The sequence below is a fragment of the Nematolebias whitei genome, chromosome 7 (assembly GCF_014905685.2).
Source record: "Nematolebias whitei isolate Nwh7 chromosome 7, NemWhi1, whole genome shotgun sequence".
NCBI classification, from domain to species: domain Eukaryota; kingdom Metazoa; phylum Chordata; class Actinopteri; order Cyprinodontiformes; family Rivulidae; genus Nematolebias; species Nematolebias whitei.
The window spans coordinates 38684284-38704118 of NC_056504.1; the positions used below are offsets into that span (position 1 = coordinate 38684284).

Here is a 19835-nt window from a genome sequence, read left to right on the forward strand (position 1 = left end):
GTGGTGGGGGGGCGGGGGGGGGGGGGGGGGGGGGGGGGGGGGGGCAAGGGCGGTGAGCGTGTCCAGAGACAACACACGGAGGCACTGCAGAGTTCAGATAAAATCTGCTCCAAAGTGAAGCACACAATCCTCAGAGAGCCCTTTAAACTGTTTGGTGTAAAACAGCTTGTAGTTAAAGCCCAGTGCAGTTTGCGTTACCCTAGTCAAGTGGATCAACTAATATTCCCAAATAAAAACCTAAATATAAGACATGTCAGATGAACACAAAGTGAAGTGAAAGTAATTGACCAATGTGTTATTTTATGTGCAAACTTGTTGCCACAGGATATTTTGACATAACTAAATCATTTTTGCCTTTCATAATAAAGAAACTACATTTTGCTGAATGTTTCTTGTCGAATCATTGGCAGTTTGTTTAGATTTGTTTTGTATTGATCACAGATTAAAGAAGCGACGCCCTAATCCACACAGCCCCCACCACTATTGTACCATTTTTATAACAATGGTACCACTGTTTTTAGCTGCTGTACTAAACGATGAATGAATGCTGTTGGTTAGGATTATACTTTGGTTACTAATAGTAGAATTTTGAAGATCATCTTAAGACCTCCTGACAGTGTTTCACAACCCACAGTGGGTTCCTGACCCCGTTTTTGTGAACGGCTGAACCAGAGTCTCATGATTGACATTTATTAACATACTACCACTGAACCCTAACCCCACAGTTTGGTAATGAGCAGCTTTTGTTACACTTTTGTAAAATCTCAGTCTCACAAATTCTTTTGAGACTTTATTTTCATGTGAACTTTCAAACAAAACCCAATTATGTGATTTTAATGTTTGTGTCTTAATCCCAAAAAGTTGAAGTTTTTAATGCAGTGCTTTTAGATATAAATAATGTCTGAAACTTTAAGTTGGTAAGTAGTGGGAACTGGGTCAGGAATCCAGCCGAGACACATGCTGACATTTGCATACACCAAAATATTTTGCATTGAGAACTGCCAGAACTGAATCTGGGACACTGGTTTAATTATTACCCCATAACTCCCTGCGTTTAAAGTCCTGTCTCTCTGTAATCACTTGAGCTCCTCTCTCCATCGAGGAATGACAGAAATCGTCATCTTCTGTAGGAAAGCCACACATATTTTACAAACAGAGCTTCATTACAGTTAAACCAAAGAAACAATCTGAAAATGTATTTAAATTGAAACTAATGTCAACAACTTTGCAATAATTGCATTTATAAGGCAGATTTTCTTATTTATTTCATTGCCATTCAATTTTTTAATGCATATCAACATTTAGTACTGTTTTTAGTTTTGTTTTATAGTTAAATGACTTTTGTAACTTCCAAATATGTCATTGCAGCCTTTTACACTATGAAAAAAAACCAATGTAATTAGCAGCATAATTTGCTAGCAATGACAGTCAAAGTCTAATATATTTTAAAGGATTTGAATATTATTAACAACAATGACATTGTTCTCACAGCTTTGTAGTTTGACTTGTTAACAATGTATAACTTCTTTAATATAGTCTATAAAGCTTACAAGTTTAGCTGTAAATCCTATGCAGGCACAAAAAAAAAAATAAAATCATTGCAATACCACCCATACACATGTTAGATCATGCCCAGATCCTGCAGTCTGTAAAAAGATTTAACATTCTTCACTTTGCACTACTCTCTTGCATCCTTAATAACACTTTGGCTCCCCGCTGTGCTTAACATTGCACCAGCACACCTGGTGAGAGGCTCTCAACAAGCAGCTTGAGAAGAGATTTATTAGCCATTTCCTGACAACTGCTCAACATTTTGACTCGTCTCAGTTTGCCTTTATGAATTCCTGTTTCCCTGTTTGGCAGCATGTTCAGGAGTAAAACCAGAAGTGTTTTATTGAGATGGTTTCTAAGAAGTTGTTTGTAGAGTTGGTTGGTGCTTGTGTGGAGCAGACAATCTGACAGGGAGAAAGAGAGAAGCATCGGAAGGAATTTCAATGTCTTTGGCCCAATTTGCAAGGAGTTAATAAACCACTGCTGCTCAAGCATCCTGATCCTCAAACTGCAGTGCTCAGCAGCTGTATGCTCTGCATGGTGGCACTGCTTCTTCTTCATCTGCATCAGCTAAAGTTTGATTCTGACTCCAGCTTTTCATCGGATGTGCAGCATGATGTCTAACACCTGTCAACAAAGGCATAGGATAGCATGCAGGGAGCTCACTGCACCAGACTGATAAAGGTTTTGATGCATCTGCATCTCTGCACTTAATATGCAAGTTTTGCACCTTCCCCCTTAGCTCTTCTTTTCACACATTTAGCATTTATTAATTATTATTGCTATTTTAATCATTGCTGCAAGGAAAAGCATGCACCATTTGATGAAACAATTGGTTTCTTTACTTAAAAGGCTGCATCAAAATAAAGCAATTCTCATTTTATAGAAAGAAGTAGATTATTGTGATAGCAGAGACTGATGTTGTGGCAAACAATTCAAATGAGGTAAATCTGTTTATATAAAATGCATGAAAGTATGTTTTTGTCTACCAGTGCTATGGATATGACCAAGAACAGTATGTGGAATATTTTACTCTCCTTGTTATGGAGGATGGGACCAGAGAAAGCAGCCAGCAGAAAGGGAGAGAACACAAGCAATGGTACTTGTTGAGCTGCAAGACAGAAAAGACACAATATCCTGACATGGCTTATATATTGTAGCTAACATGCACAGGTTGACTTTATCAATTTCTTTGCTTTGCCTCAGCAATGTCTGTTCTTTGTAAAATATGGACAATTGTTTGTGGCTGCAAATACACATGGAGCACAAAGTTAGAGACTTGTGGGTTTTATTTTTTGTTTGTTTGTTTGGACTGGAACCTGGCTCCATGGCAACATCTCTGGCTCAGTAATCTGTCTGGATGGGCTGATATCTTTCAGTGCAGACTACAAATTAGAGAAATTCGCTGCCATGACCTGAGTGCTCGGGATCAGCAGCACATCTCTGAGCTCAACAATGTACCAGCACTGGAAGAGGTGATGAAATGTTGGAAAGTCAGCTCCCTCAATCTCTTTCTTAACTGGAGCATTAATGGCAGTCGTAGGTCAGTAAAGGCTTAGAGGCTGTGGATGCAGGCTCGGTGCAAAGACATCACACACCAAGGAGCCTCTCAAATCTGCTCAGAACAGCCGGTTTCTCCACCACCCGAGCCTCATGAAGTTCAAGCTGTCCTCAAATGTGTTGTATATTCTCCTGACCTGTGGAAGAAGATATTGCTCCATCAGAATGTGTAACAGCTTAATAGTTCAGATTTTGCACATTTAGTAGCACTTGGAGTATGTGTTGTAAATGACTCTCAGCTCCAACCGCACAAATCTGAGCACAATATCTGAACATTTGGCAAAGTTACAGTCCTTTTTGTACGGTGGCCCTAAGATGTAAATGAACAACGTTTGAAAAAACAGAATTACATTTGAAAAAAAACTGAATTACATTAAGCCAAAGCAGAAGTGGTGTTATTTATTTATTTATTTATTTATTTTTGGTGTGTGTATTTTTTTAAACTTTATTACCAACATAAAGCAGAACAACAGAACAATGTACAGTGCACACACAACAGAGGAACAGTTCTCAGGCTAGCCTTTAGCCTGTAGAAATGGAGAGCTGTTTTGTTTAAGCTCTAAAACTAACCCTAATCCTGATGAGTTTATTGTCCAGCATCATATCTTCTTCTTTAAGCTTGAACAAAATATAGCTCTCCATTTCTACAGGCTAAAGGCTAGCCTGCTAACTGTACCTCTGTTGTGTGTGTATTGTATATTGTTCTGTTGTATTGTTTAATGTTGTTAATAAAGGAAAAAAAAAAAAACTCCACCACTTCCAGTTTGGCTTAATGTAACTCCATTTTTTAAAATATGTTTCAGTTTTTTCAAATGCAATTCCGTTTTTTCATATGTGATTCCGGCCACTTCTGCTTTGGTTTAATGTAATTCTGTTTTTTCAAATGCAATTCTGTTTTTTTTTTTTTTTCCAAATATAATTTATTTTATTTATTTATTTTCCCAAATGTGATTCCTGCCACTTCCGCTTTGGCCACTTCCGCTTTGGCTAATGTAATTCTGTTTTTTCAAATGTAATTCTGTTTTTTTCAAAAGTTGTTCATTTACACTTTAGGGCCACTGTATTTTTGTGCCTTTTAAGGTCAGTTGGCTGTGGCAGCCATCATGAATTGTGTTGACTCAAAAGATGAACCAGTTGTCAGCGTCCATCCAATGATACTTTTGTTACTTTTAATTAAAATTTGTTCAGTGGTTAATGAGATATTTTGGAAACAGAAACACACACACACACACACAGGGAGAAACATTATCATCATCCTTCACCTTTCTGTGGATAATAATGCTCAAGTTTTTAAAGATACAATGCACACTAAACTAATAACAAATTACTTGTCTGTAAAAAGTTAAAATAAATGTCTATAAATGATAAATAACATCCATACTAGTGGGCAAAATACAAGACTTTTTCAGCAAAAAATAAATATCTGCATGCATGCCAAGGATGCTTTGCTGTCATTATTTGATCCGCATCCCACCCTCTGTGGTCTCTTGCTGCTAAAAGGTTCTATTTCTGGCAGCAAGTTCTCCATGAACCTTTAGCGCTCGAACATCCTGTTGGCAGACGTTGTGTTTCATGTCCTGGCTCATAACCTTTTAACAAGTGCCAGCATTGTACTCACATGCATACACACATCTTGCAAGCTAAAGTAGGAAATGAAGCCATGTTTGGATGATAGCCATCAAAAATCTACTGATGATAGGGATGAGCTTAAATTAGGGAGTTAAAGTGAACGATGTTTTATGTAAAGTGCAGAAAAGGAGACGAAATAAAGACACCAAAGTTTGCAGCAGAGAGGTAGTGGAGGAGCAGAACAGGAGTCAGAGTGTGCAGTGTGCTTGTATTTTGCTGATACAGATCAGATTTCATAAAGATCCACATGACTGCCTCATAACAAGGGGATGCAGAGAGAAATGAGATAGAGATATGAGGTGGAGGCAACCAGAGACACGAACAAATTGATAAATAGCTGCTTACCCTCCCTGCAGCTGCTTTCTTTGTTTTTTCCCCTGGCTTGTGTTTTCCCTCACTGAGCTTTATACAACAATTATCTTAACTGTAATTTGGAATGAAAAATACATTTCAAGGACAATAGCAGCGATAAAAAGAGAGTTTCTAATTGAATCAATGGCTGGATGAAGAGTTTTGGGTTGGATAGCTCTGAGTTGCACTGTTGTCTGTACACTTCACTGCGACTGTCCCCAGAGTTTCATCCCGGCTCCTGATTGCGTAGGTTCCCTGACTGACTGTGAAAACTGTGGTGGCATCGTCACTTCTTATGTTGAAGACCGACAGGGGGCCGAGCATGAGGCCAAGATGCTGCTGAGCTTGTCATTTGTTCCGTCTTCTCTAACTTACTGAACGACTGATCAAATGATAGACTGGGGTCTGAAAGAGAACGAATCAGGTGGATACACTTACAAGTAGTCAGCAATACACTTTTGAAAAATATATTAATAAAAAAACAGCTGTCAGTTTAAGCCACTGTTACAAATGCTTATTTTAGGTCTTGTAACCCTGAGGTTGCGGGTTCGAGCCCATGTTGCATCAGGAAGGACATCTGGCGTAAAACAAATGACTAAATCTTTCATGCGTGTTCGCTCACTGTGGTGACCCTTAAAGAAAGGAGCATCTAAAAGAAACTTACATACAAATGCTTATTTTATATTTTCATGTTTAACACAAGCACATACATTATAACAATTTGCCTAATACTGAACGATTACTTTGTTGCTGCCAAGACAGCCCTGACTGATGGAGAGCTTTCCTCCGTTAAATCTCTGAAAGTATTCTGTGGTGCTTTGCACCATTTTATCAGTGGCAGAACCATCTGAGAGGTGGGGGCCTTCACTGATCAGACTTTATTGTCCAGGACAACCCACAGTTGCTTGATTGGATTGAGACACGGGGAATTTGGAAACTAATTCAACTTGTTGTGTTTCTCAAATGACTTTTGAACCATGTTGGCAGTGTGACAGGACACATTATCCTGCTGAAAGAGGCCACCACCATCAGCAGATACTGTTCTCATGGAGGAGTGTATTGGTCAGCAACGATGTTTAGATGTTTTTGCATGAATGTCAAGTTCTACTTGACTCTCTCCCGGTTCTCTGTTTATTTTATTTTTTTAAACACATTTGTTTACAACATTATTGTTCTGCAGACTGGAAATGACCCTGCCCTCCTGCCATCACATTGCTCCTTTTTAAAATCACTTAAATGTTCATGTTTGACTTTGTTTCTGCTTTAAACACATTACCTTCAAGGACAAAATGTTCCTTTATAGGATAATATATGACACCTACAACTACACTGTAAGGAGATAATTAACGTTTTTCCTTTAGCTGTCAGAAGTTTTATTGTTATAACTGATTTGTGTACTATAAATATTACAGAGCATGACATGTTTAAATCCACCAATACTTATCTGTAGGGGTTAGTGTTTTTGAACAAAATCTTTGTGAAACAATCAGTGAATTTCACTTTGTCCCTCAGATTTACTGTTTGACCTGTGACTGACTTAAAAGTCTACTTCTTGAATCTTCATATTTCATTATTTATTTTCAGTAGCAACTGGGAACTCAAATTATACAGTCAATCCAACAAAGTTAAGTCCGTTCATCTGGACGGTTAATTTTTTTTATTGAGACGTTGTGTCCTTCATTCAAAGGACTTCGTCAGTCCGAGGAGCCACAACAAACTCAGTCCCACAAGCAGCACACTTACATAGTGGGACAACTGGTTTGCTGATGATAAGGGGAGAGGGCGGGCCCCAGAAACCATCTTATTCAAGGATTCAAGGTTCTTTATTTGTCATACACACCACATGTGGTACATGTAGTGGAACGAAATTGTGCACACAGGATCCAACAAAAGTATAAAATGTAAAATAAAAACAGTAATAAGATCTAAGATATGAACTAAGAAAAACGTTAACTAAAAATACACTAAGCTATCACCAGCAAACTGGTTGTCCTCTATGTGAATGTGCTGCTTGTGGGACTGAGTTTGTTGTGGCTCCTCGGACTGAAAGTCCTTTGGATAAAGGATGAAACATCTCACCAAAAAAACAAACCATCCAGATGACATAACTGAAATTTGTTGGATTTTTTTTTACCTGGATTATTGAGCATGAACTCTGATGTACAATCAATACAATTTAGTAGGGAAAAAACAAAGAGCATGTCAAACTTCACAAAAAGTTGAATTTCCCTCTCAACAGTTCTCGAACAGGAGCGTACACCTTGGATGCAAACATTCTTTTTTTTATTTCTAGACCAAACATTGTGTGATGTTTGAGTCGGAACAGAAATATGACCCGGCGCTCCTCTAACAACATCAAACTCTGATGTTACACCATTCATGGTGACTTGATGTATATTACAGCCAAAATATTGAGATGGCAAATTCCGTTGGAGCTGGAGGCAACAGTAGGTCTACTAACATCTTTAAGAGCTGCAACAAGAAATACTTTATTAAAATTATACCTATATAATACTTTGAAAATAATAATGAAAAATAATTTAATTTTATAATTATAACACTTTTTTCTATAGAGCGTCATGCATGGCAAACACACCATTTCCAATTGTACATCACTTAAACCAAGCCTTTGACATCCAGAAATCAAAGTTAGCACACTTTGAGACTCACAAGGCCCATGTCTTATTTTTTTTTCTTCAGCAGCCCAGATAGTGACTGAATTAACAACAAAGTACACAGAAATAACTATGCAATCTGATTAACAGGCTACATGTACATTAAATGTAATCAGATTGGGGTTACAGAATTTCTCATTTAACTAAAAATTCCCAGCAGGTAGTTAAAGCTTTGCAAATGTGAAGAAAGACTGTACTGCAGAAGGCCCAGTGACTCATACTATAGCTACATTGTGACAAGATAACCTGTCTCACTGTTTATATTAAATAATTTGATCCCTACACTTACTAAGTTATAAGAATATGTTTATTGAATTTGCACAATTACCAGCATCATCAGCAGGTGTTCATAGTTGAACTGAGCGATGTTTAAATGTTGTAAACGGTACCTTTGATACACTGTGGGAAGTCAGAGCTTTTGCTCATATAGTAAATGCCGGTTGATTGGTCTTAGACGAAAAATGATTATGTTAAGCACATAAATGGCATGATTCTTTGTGGTGACTTGTGTTTCGGTGTGTGTACCGTATTTTTCGGATTATAAGGCACTTAAAATCCTTTAATTTTCTCAAAAATCAACAGTGAGCCTTATAATCCGGTGCACCTTATGTATTAATTCTGGTTGTGCTGACCTCAAACTGATTTTATGTGGTACAACTGAACAATGTTGAGTGTTACTGTGAATGAGTTGAATAAAATTTCACTTATCTGACTGTTTGGTTTCGCTTAATGCGCCTTATAAACCGGCGCGCCTTATAGTCTGAAAACTACGGTATGCTGTTATTTGTGAGCTTGTGTTGGAATCAATCTGACATGGCCACAGGGTTGTAGGGATATTTGATTCTACAGCAGAAGTGAGGAGATCTGTTTGCTTTTTCTGTTTCTCCTTAGAAGTTTTACCAAAACCATTTTCCAGGGGAAGTCGATGCAAAATCTTTATAAAACAATCCCAATATTAAAAGTAGTTTTGAGCCAAACGCATATAAGCAAAGACTAGCGACAGGCCTCCAACCCCACTGTTTGTGTTCCAGATCTCCAAGTGATCCTCAGCTCTGACACAACCTTTCCCTGGCTGCATGTATAATGCATTAAGGCATTATGCAATGACCACGAGTCCAGAACGGATGACAATAGTGTGGCAGCTGTCAAAGCACCAGGACACCAATTACTCCGTACGGCCATGGGTCATTCCTAACTCCTTTCTCTGACTTTCACCTTATGTGTTGATATGGAGCAGAAAACGAGCAAAAGCAAAAAAGCGAAAGTCCAACATGAAAGTCAACAGTGACCAAGTAAAGTGGAGATTGGTTGGAGGATTTTAATGAGGAAAGGAGGTTGTGAAATGAGAGAAAGTGTAAGAAGAAGCAAAAAGAGGCAGCACTGAGGGAAGATCACAGAATCAGGGGCAGCTTTTATTATAAAAGATATCCAGAGTTCACACTATCTGTCAAGATTGTTTACCATGCTTGTGTCAATTGGTATGAAATGTATACTAGTAAATAAATACTTGTGCTGAGCTTTAGGGATGATTAAATCCTTCCTCAAACAGATATTTCACATCAATCACATTTATTCCTTAGTTTAATTGTCCTTGTGCAAATTCTTCCCATTCAAGCGACTGAAACCAGCATGTACTGGATGGATACCCAATAGTAATGCTCCTTCACATGTTTTATTGAGTTTTTAGTTAGTATTGAGTTTAGTATCCATCTTACTTGGATTTCTGTGGACAGAGAGGAAAATGTGGATCATTTAGTGGAGACACAAGGGAATGCAGGGAAATACTGTATAACACCAGGCTGCATGTCTTCTTTCTGTGCAAGCATCACTTGTTTATTAAAAATAATAGCTGGAAAGTTGAGCAAAATGAAAAATCTAATCTAATTATTTCTAAATTTGATTAAATTATCAACACATGAAATGAAGAAAATGTGCATTACAGTATGTACTTGGATTAGAAAGCCTTCTTTTTTAGAAAGTTTTGTTTTAATTATTATTTGTATTAATTATTATTATAATAATTATCATCATATGTTATCTAGAGTTTTCTGCTTTTACATATTTTGTTTCTGTACCCTTCCCACCATATATTACTTTGTATAAAAAGAAGATATTTTTTCTTATATATTAACACCTACAAATGTTTTGTTTTATACACTGTATTTGAATGATATACAAACACAACCTTAAAACTGCAATGCATAGAAATAACATTTTAAACATCATTTAAAATGTTTCCATCAGGATCGCTATTTTTTAAATGGAATTATGTACCATAGGTTGCTATAAAACATAAATATTTAACATTTATGGGTCCATACCAATAAAGATGGTGAATGTTGAACAGTGAGTCAATAACAAACTAAATGCTCCACCGTCTCCACGTTTAACCCAAGGATGCAGTTTAGTATTTTTGCTTTATTTACACTGCAGTAATGTTTTCCAGACTACCTCCATTTATCGGTAATTTATATAACAGGGTCAGATGTTCAGAAGATCCAAGGGTTTATGGATCAAAAACTGTCACCTAAGAATCCAAAGATCACATTTTTGGTGCTATTTTCTGTCTTTCAGATCCTCTTTATATTTCTTAAGTTATTGTGAGTTTCTTTGATGATGGACAGGAAAACATTGTATTCTATTCTTCTATGCACTGTAGTTAAAATGTCAAAATCTTTTTGAATTTTACTTCATTAAATGCTGCTCTCACGTACATTTTTGACAACAATATTTGTGAACCCCTTTCACATTTTCACGTCTGACAGAAAATACTCAGCTTTTTGGCGTCCAGTTGTTACTGATTGTTGCATTTGCCTTGACTAGTGGATTGCAACACATTTATTCTTTCTTTGGCAAACTGAATTGTGTTATTTATCTAAATTCAAACTATATATACATTATAAACAAATATTTATTTTAAATATGTCACATATTTTTTCCAAAGTATTGTTAGATGATAGTTCATGTTTGATGCTTTACAAGTTATAATTATGTTTTTAGTTATACATTTAACTTTAGTTGAATGAGTCATGCTGCACCTTTTCTCACAATTTGAAAATCACTAACTGAATGGGACATACTCAAACATAAATGGTCCAAAAAAAAAAATTTAAATAAAATATATATAAATCCTTGAAGTAATGCATATCTCCTACCGCTTCTATTTTTATTTTATTTTTTTTACCTCAAACATAGTTTTTAATATGTTCTTTCCAAACCTTTTAAATTGGGATTATACAAAACTTTCAAGAGTAAACTATCTTCATGGAGCATACAGACTAAAGTATTATACCCATTTCTTAAAATTTTGTATACCTATCTCTCATAAAATTACAGCCTTTGTATTCAAACACTTATTACAGTTAAGTGAGGGACCGTACTGTAACTGCAATGAAATAAAATACTCAACCTCAAAGTTCATGCTCAATAATCCAGACAGAAAATCCAACAAAGTTCAGTCAGGTCATTTGGACGGTTTCTTTTTTGCTGAAATGTTTCATCCTTCATCCAAAGTCCTTTGGATAAAGGATGAAGGACTTCTGATGAAGTCCTTTGGATGAAGGACAAAACGTCTCTACAAAAAAAGAAACCGTCCAGATGACCTGACTGAACTTTGTTGAACTTTCTACCTGGATTACTGAGCATGAACTTTGATGTTTTGAACCACTTTGGCTATAGCTTTCTCAGAGGAGTCGACAATGGAGAAGGTGGGCCCAGAAACCGTCTTATCACCAGTAGACTGGTTGGTCCACAATGTGAGTGTGCTGCTTGTGGGACTCAGATTGTTTGTGGCTCCTCGAACTGATGAAGTCCTTTGGATGAAGGACAGAAGGTCTCAACAAAAAAAGAAACAGCCCAGATGACCTGACTGAACTTTGCTGGAAAATACTCACCCGTTTCTTGCACTGTATTTTGTATACTGAAGGATGAAGATCGAAAATTATACCTTATTGTCACCGTTATGATTGTTTTGTTGTCTCTTTCAGGTTCAAGAGTGGTTATGTCTGAACTGTCAGATGCAGAGAGCGCTGGGAATGGACATGACTACGCCACGCTCCAAGAGTCAGCAACAAATCCACTCTCCTTCTCATTCACCCAATCCTGAAGTTAAACCCGACCCTTCACATCTGCCTGCCCCTACTACACAAGCCCCACCTCAAACGCAGCCCCCAGCACAGTCCCATCCTGCACCTGGTCCTACCAAACAGACGGGTCCAACTGGCCCCAGTCAGCAGCAACGAAAACTGCCTCCAGGGGCCGTCCCTCTCCCTGGTATGGCCAAGGCCCCGTCCCAGCCAGATCTATCTCGAGGCTCTCCCGCCCACCAAGCTCAACAAACACGTCAGGACCAGACCCGCAGTGCAGGGAGTTCCCCTTCGCGACAACCCCCACCCCCTGAACAGACCTTTGGAAAGTTGTTTGGCTTTGGTGCTTCTCTACTTAACCAAGCCACCACTCTTATATCTGAGACCACTCAACCCCAACAGCAGTCTCCAAAACAGTCTCCTAAACCCGGGGGACCACCTGGTCCAGGACCTGGAGCTGGTAAACCTTCTGGGCCACCTCCTGCACAACAAGGGCCTCAAGTTCCTGCACAGCAGCAACAACAGCATGCAGCTCCAGACTCCTCTAAGCCTAAAACCTGTTGTCCCCTCTGTAAAACAGCCCTCAACGTTGGCAACACGTCAGAGGAACCCAACTACAACATGTGCACACAGTGCCACTCCAAAGTGTGCAACATGTGTGGATTCAATCCCACCCCACACCTAGTTGAGGTAGGACTCTTGAGTTGATCTGTTTGGCTTTACTGTAACGAGGTAATAACTGCTCAGAAACTGTTTTGCACAGCATAATTAAGCTAAATTAACAGATTTATCTACACTTTTTTTGTTGTTGTTGTTGTTTAGAATGATGTCTCTTGGCCAGCGGAGTTATTTTTAAGTCAGTTCATTATTGCCAAGGTGAACAGCTGGTAATTACAGATAATTACTGTGACTGCAATTAGTGTGTTGGCTTTAGTTGCTCTCAAAGGGTCAAAGGTGATCGCTTTGTTTTATATCAGTGTGCTTTGTTTATTTTTTTATTAAAATGTTCCATTATTGCTCATTTTCAGTCTTTCTCACAATTACGGTTCTTCATCACAAGTAATACTTTAAAAATGTTTCATGCGAAGAACATTTCTGCAGAAGAGCGACTGGTTTATTGCTATTTCTTGTAGCATTTGCTTCATGGTGTATGTTTACATGATGCTACTGAACTCTGCCTCCCGGTTTCTTCACTGTGTTTCTCAGTCAGCACCTGCTTGGTTCGGCTCTGTCAGTGTCTTTCATGTTGTTACCCAAGTGAAGTCCACACTGTGACTCACCTCATCAGTGATTGTACTCTGCAGTGGCACAGAAATGTATGATCAGTTTACTACCAGAAACTGCCTTATAAAGTCCAACTGACTGGATTATTTTAGTATTTATTAGTCCCATCCGGGGGTCATGCGTGGATATATTTCTTTTCTCTGAAGTCTCGCCTCGTCTTGCTTCATGGTGTGAATCTAGATGGGAACAACAGCAGTAGGATTTTGCAGGAGTTTCCAGAGCCGAGCAATAACAGAGTTTAATTATGCAAATCAAGTCCAATTGAATGATAGCAGTAATAACAGGCTTTCTGCAGAGCTTGGGCTTTTTATGGGAGAGTCTTGTCTTTCCAAGCATCTAGTTGTCACAGCCACTCGCGCAGACCATTCATAGATTGCTATGGAAACAGAGATAATTTGTTTGTCAGCCATCCCCTTTCGTGTTTGGCTGCCGAGATGCTGAAAGTCTCCAAAAACTTTCAGACTGCCGTTGTTCTGTTTTCATGACAGATGCAGTTCTTGGGTGTGTTTTAGTTCTGCTCTGCATCCAGTCTTCAAGTCACTTTAACAAAAGCTGCATTCTATCCAAACCTCTAAATAGCTTTTATTATTCCGTGTGAGCGGGCTGACTGGTCACTAAAGAAAGGGCGATAAACTTTAGAACACAATGCGGGGCTTCTGTGCTTTGAAGCTCGTTGCTCAGTGAAATGTCCACAGTTTATTTGGCACAATTGTCGCCCTCAGCTTCTCCCTTTCTTCCCTATGTGCCATGTTTCTCTGAATATGCTTTGTGTTTATATTTTTCATTCCTTCAGAGCTAACTGTAATTAGTATTTTAACCATACTGCTGCCCTTGGGTCAAAATAACCCAATTTTAAAACTAAGATCTTGTAGTTCATTCTGACCTAAAGGCAGCAGGAGGGTTGATGTGGGTATGGTGGCACAGCTGTCAGAGCAAAAAAAGCACCGACATTACGTCATGTCACACTGCCTGAAAAGATTGCCAGTGGAGGAGAACTCTCAGGAGTTTAGAGCTGTTTATCTATTATAGATTTTCTTCTGCTAATTTGTTAAAAACAGTGTTTCAAAAGTAAGGGGAAAAAAAAATCATTTAAAATATCAAAACACAATACATATATTTAGTGTGCTTATGCTAAAAGTCACCGAGACAAGAAAAATGAAATTGACAGAAGCTGCTGATGAGTAGCTGTTGTGGATAATTCAGTCTTTGACTCTTGTGGTATCAATCATTGCATCAATGTCCACCTCGTGTTTTTCCTCTGCTTCACTGCGCATCGGATTCATGCAGATTTCACTGCCGCACACATCAGCGCACAACACAAGTGATTTGGCCTCTTCACATCAGCTGAGCTCGGGCGAGTCCTGTCTGAAAAGTCATTAAAGTGACGCTGCACTGGCAGGTACCCGCATGTAAGGAGCCATTTTTTCTCACACCAGATTCAAGTTGTAACATGTACCGGGTTTGGCAAAGAAAATGGATCATTACAGCAAGTGCAATGTTCCTTCGTGCTTTAGTTTTGTGGTCTGCTTTCTCCTAGACATTTTGCACTTTAAATTGCCTGCAACATCAATTTGTGATATATATGATGCCTTATAGTAAAAAAACAAAAAAACAACCTTAATAACAAATCAAAAAAATAACAATAAATAATTAAAAAACAGTCACAACACTGAAATGAATAGTTTTTGAGATATATGGTCAAAAATGTCACTAAAAAGGCACATGTGCAGTAACTGGTGTGATACGCCAGTTTCCGTTCTCTCAGGTTAACAGACCAGCTGCTCCTGAGAGTCCCAGAACCAAAACGAAAGCTTCGAGGGGATCGTGCTTTCTCTGCTGCTGCTCCTAAAATGTGGAACAACCTGCCAGGTTTCAAAACAGACCCTGTCTGTTTTTAAATCACTTCTTAAAACCCATCTCTTCTCTGCGGCTTTGGACACCACCTGAGATGTTGATTTGATTTCATTTTAGTTCATTTTTAACTAATTTAATTAAATAGATTTGATAAGTTTTTAATATAAAGCTGTTTTTGTTAAGCTTTTAATTGTTTTTATTAGGGGTGCACCGATAAATCGGCCAACCGATTTCCTTAATTTTTTAGGCGATCGGAGATCTACTTACATGAGAAACCGATTTTACAGATTTTTTTTGTGTAGTTTTAACAACAATTGTCTGAACTTCATTTATATTTCAGAGCATTACCTCATGGCCAGTTAAAACAAGTTTGTATTGTTTCTAGGATATTGTTCAAGGGTATGTTTTTCAATAAAATAATATTGGAAAATTGAAGGTGCATTGTGACCTTATGACACCTGACAGCGTCGCTTATTAAACAAAATCGGTTTCGGCCAAAATCAGAATCAGCAGGTCAAACTTTTTAGAGATCGGTGATCAGCGAGAAAACTACAATGGTGCACCCCTAGTTTTTATTATGTACTGCTGTTGTTTTTTTTACTGTAACTGTGCTGTAGCACTTTGGCCCTAAGGTGGTTTAAAGTGCTTTATAAATAAAGCTTCTATGGCATGATGACAAGGAGGATGTAAACGGAGCAGTTGCTACAATGGTTAACACAGACGGTAGCAAAGAATCGGGTTCTTTAGGTTATTTTGAGTCACTATCAGAGAGACACAAGTAAGAAGAAGGTCATCATCAAATGGCAGATAACTAGTCTTGGACGCTGCTCTTGCTACGTTTTAGCCCTGGCACAGCTGACGGCTCAACATGCTGGTCAAGTGGGGGGTGAAGGTGAATGGTTCCTCTTTGTCGTCACTTCCAGTTGCACTTTGGCAAAGTTCTTAAACAAAAAATATGCCCATTCTGGAACAAAATGGGTTTTTATCTCAAAATTATTTGCATTATGCCAAATTTCTTAAATGATAAGATGTTCTCGTCACAGGCACTTTTACCGTGACATAAAATGAAGAATTAACAACAAAAAAAATTGAAGGTGCAATGCAAACATTAATACATTTTTATATTCTCTGCTGTGAAAGATACAAACTGGAACTGACAATTTGCTTTGCTTATTGCTGGTTTTAGCTATACATGAGGAATTAATACATTTTCAGAATTTGCTGTCAGTAGAACAAGTATACATTCTCACCAGGTTTATTCAGGATTTATTTTTCTTTATGCTCATTAAATTGCCTCCAGAAAAAGCTGCTCCTATATTTGTTTATTCATTCATTCAAAGGTTGATGTTTTTCTTGCCATAAGAATAAATAATTTATAGTGAACAAGGTCCTTTTTCAGCATTGACGGCTAAGAAAATTGTTCTGCTGGGACAAATTACTGCTAATGAAAGGGGAAACAAAAAGTGTCGGCTGAAGTAAGGTCCATAAATGGTTTTATTCCACGTTGATGTTAAAACAAATGTTCTGAATGTAAAAGTTTACAAACTAAATATCGATTAAATCCAAGTTCAGGTTCTCTAACTGTGTCCAGACAAATCATCAACATTGCTATTTGATCATCACTTCATTTTTTTTTTTTTGAATAATCTCACAGTCTGAAGAAATATTTTGTGCGACAATGCGTTAAAATCCGATTAGTGTTGAAAATACGAACTGAAAAAAACCAACACTTTCTTTCACGTTTGTTCCGACACAATGCATAATTCATTTGGAGCGAATTAGACTGAGCTGCATCATAAGAAAAATAGTCTGCTCCTTTTTAGTCTGCGATGAGACGACGAGACGCCAGAACGAGTTGAAGAACGGAGGAGGAGGAGGAAAGGAAGGGAAGAGGTGAAAGATTGTGGAGATGGAAGAAAGTGAGAATCAGAGATAATGAGTGAGAGGAAGCCAACTGTTTGTCACATTGCAGAATATTTCACATCAGTTAGTGCTGAAAGTCATGTGTGGCTCTGAGTAAATACGACGCCCTTGTTTTGGGACTTTACCTCTCTTCTCATTATGCTTCTCAGGGAGATAAAAACATGTGTCATTGTCGTCTCTTCAGACTTTAGTTGTAAATAACATAAAGGGTTTTATTCTCTATTGCTCTATCTGATTTATAGTCAATCATCAGTGCTGGTTGCTTTGTTTGTCTCTTGCCTTTTGCTAGCATTTTCTACTCAACCTGGTGAAGCCAATCCACCAGACCCTGGATTAGGTTTGGTTGCTATGATGCATTATGTCTCAATTCCCAGAAGTCTCTGTAGAAAACATTATATTTTCCCCTGTCAGTTTTCCTATATGGCATTTTTTTTTCCGTCCCAACAATTGGGTGTTGTGTTTTGATTCTGTGTGCCTATTATCATGCTATAGAGGTGTGGCAACGTTTTCTAATGCGATGGAGGCCCTGAGTGGGTCATAAATAAGGACTGAGTATTTCACACAGCTGTAGAAGAGGTGCAGAGAAACAGAAAACATAGCTCATCAATGATTCAGGTGTACATTATAAATAGTTCATGCAGCATGGAGAACTGTTTGATTCCTCCTGTCACATAATGTTGATGCTTGTGTAAGCCTCTTGCCCATTTATATATGTGGGAGAAGTGCATGATGCCCATACACAGTCTGCATGAGTTTGTTCATAGGATCAAATGTTGTTATAGCAAATTCAAATACCCTGCTTGCACACATTAAACTCTCTAATTTATGGCCTAAACATGGCTTTCCTTCTGGTTAATGAGCCTCTTTCAGATCTTCTGGAACATTAGGGCAGATCAGACAAACTTGAGTTTGCATAAGCTGTGTGTCAGCAAAGTAAAGTTCAGCTGTGGTCTTTTCTGGCTCTCATTAATGGTCACCGTTTGATGTGCCAGAAGTAATATACATAGTAAAGAAGCTTTAATAGCGTTGACACATGTTTCAGCGAATGTCTCCTAGCTTCACTTTCTGTCGACATTGTTTAGTTTATGATGGGTGCCCACAGGACAATCGCTACATAATAGCACACAAAAGTAGGCACACAGGCCTATTTGTGTAAAATGCACATATGCGGAAGAGCAGTAACAATTAGGCTGTTCTAAGAAAGGGATTTTTTAACTGACTGTGACACCATCTGCACTAACTCTGTGATGTATCGGCTCATTTCTATACTGTATGACTTTAAGCACAGGCTGCAAAAACGTGTGCTTTTCACACGTGAGCTGTTGATAAAATTAAACATAAAGCATTCACCTGTAAAATATTACCTCAATCATATAATATGATGTGCATTTTCATGCCATCTTGAGTCACAGATTGTCACTTGTATTCTATATCCTTTCAACCAGGACTGCTAACGATCTAAAAATGTCAGTGCCCTTGAAAAAGCAGCAGGTATACAGTGAACATATGTAAAACATGCAAGTGTTTCTCAGACCTACAGGAACGCAGTTGCTGCTCTTACATGCACCCACAATGCTGATGAACATGTGACTCTCATTCTCAAATATACTGGAAAGGTTTTCTGAAGGTTGGCACTCGCCTGCGCCTCCCTCAGGAGTCTCATACAAAGCCAGATGGCTGGCAGCATCAGGCGTCCAAGCCTGCCGCGCTCAGGCAGGCTGCTCCCAAAGTGATGATGGTGCACCATCGCATGAGTCAAGCAACCATCCAGTTTCAGTCAGCTGGTTACGTTTTTTTTTTGTTACCTCCATATTTCTTTTAATTGTTTGTACAAACTACTGAAGCACAATGCAAATACCAGAATTGTAAAAAAAACACAAAACATACATTTTGTTAATTTTGCAGCGCAGGAAGAGAGGCAGAAACAGAATAATTTTATTCACTCTGAGTGCTTTTCAAAGATTTTATCTTGTGGATTTTAATTTAATGAGTCCATCCATCCATCCATCCATCCATCCATCCATCCATCCATCCATCATCTTAAGCTTGTTTGGAAGTCAGGTCACAGGGGCAGCAGCTTGAGCAGGGAGGCACAGACATCTTTTAGCAAAGCCAGCACATCTGGGTGGATTCCAAGACATTCCCAGGCCAGCCAAGAGACATAGTCTCTCTAGCATGTTCTGGGTCTTCCCCGGGGTCTCCACCAAGTCGGACATGCCCGAAGCACCTCCCTAGGGAGACGCCCAGGAAGCATCCTTACCAGATGCAGTAAGCACGTAGACCGACTGGTAAACAGAGAGCTTTGCCTTACAGCTCAGCTCTCTCTTCACCACAACAGATACTACTGCAGATACTGCACCAATCTGTCAGTCAATCTCATTCTCCACTCTTCCCTCACTCGTGAACAAAACCCAGAGATACTTGAAGGCAGAACCTCAGCCTTGACCCGAAGAGAGTAATTCACTCTTTTCCGACTGAGGACCATGGCCTCAAATTTGGAGGTGCTGATTCTCATCCCAGCTGTTTCACACTCAGCTGCGAACCGCTCCAGTGAGAGCTGAATATCACAGCACAATGACACCAACAGGACCACATCATCTGCACAGAGCAGAGATGGAATCCTGAAGACACCGAACCGGAATCCCTCCGCCCCCTGGCTGCACCGAGAAATTCTGTCCATAAAAGTTATGAACAGAATTGTGACAATGGGCAGCCCTGATTGAGTCCAACTCCCACCCTGAAGGAGTCCAACTTGCTGTCAGCTACGTGAACCAAACTCTCACACTGATTGTACTGAACAGCCTGTAGCAACGCATTGAACAAGTCATAGTTTGTAAATATGATTTTGGTTCTGAAATGCAAAATAGAAAAACTAAACAAAAAAGTTACTGAAAGTACACATATACACACACACACACACATA

At 38.7% G+C, this 19835-nt stretch overlaps 1 protein-coding gene across 1 annotated transcript in view; it reads left to right on the forward strand.

Annotated features, from left to right (window-relative positions):
* bsnb (bassoon (presynaptic cytomatrix protein) b) overlaps positions 1 to 19835 on the forward strand; it is a 95007-nt gene that overhangs the window by 23652 nt on the left and 51520 nt on the right. Inside the window, exon 3 of the mRNA XM_037678847.1 lies at positions 11753 to 12541. Within this exon, the coding sequence (XP_037534775.1) occupies positions 11753 to 12541 (789 nt within the window). The remainder of the gene's footprint in view (positions 1 to 11752; positions 12542 to 19835) is intronic.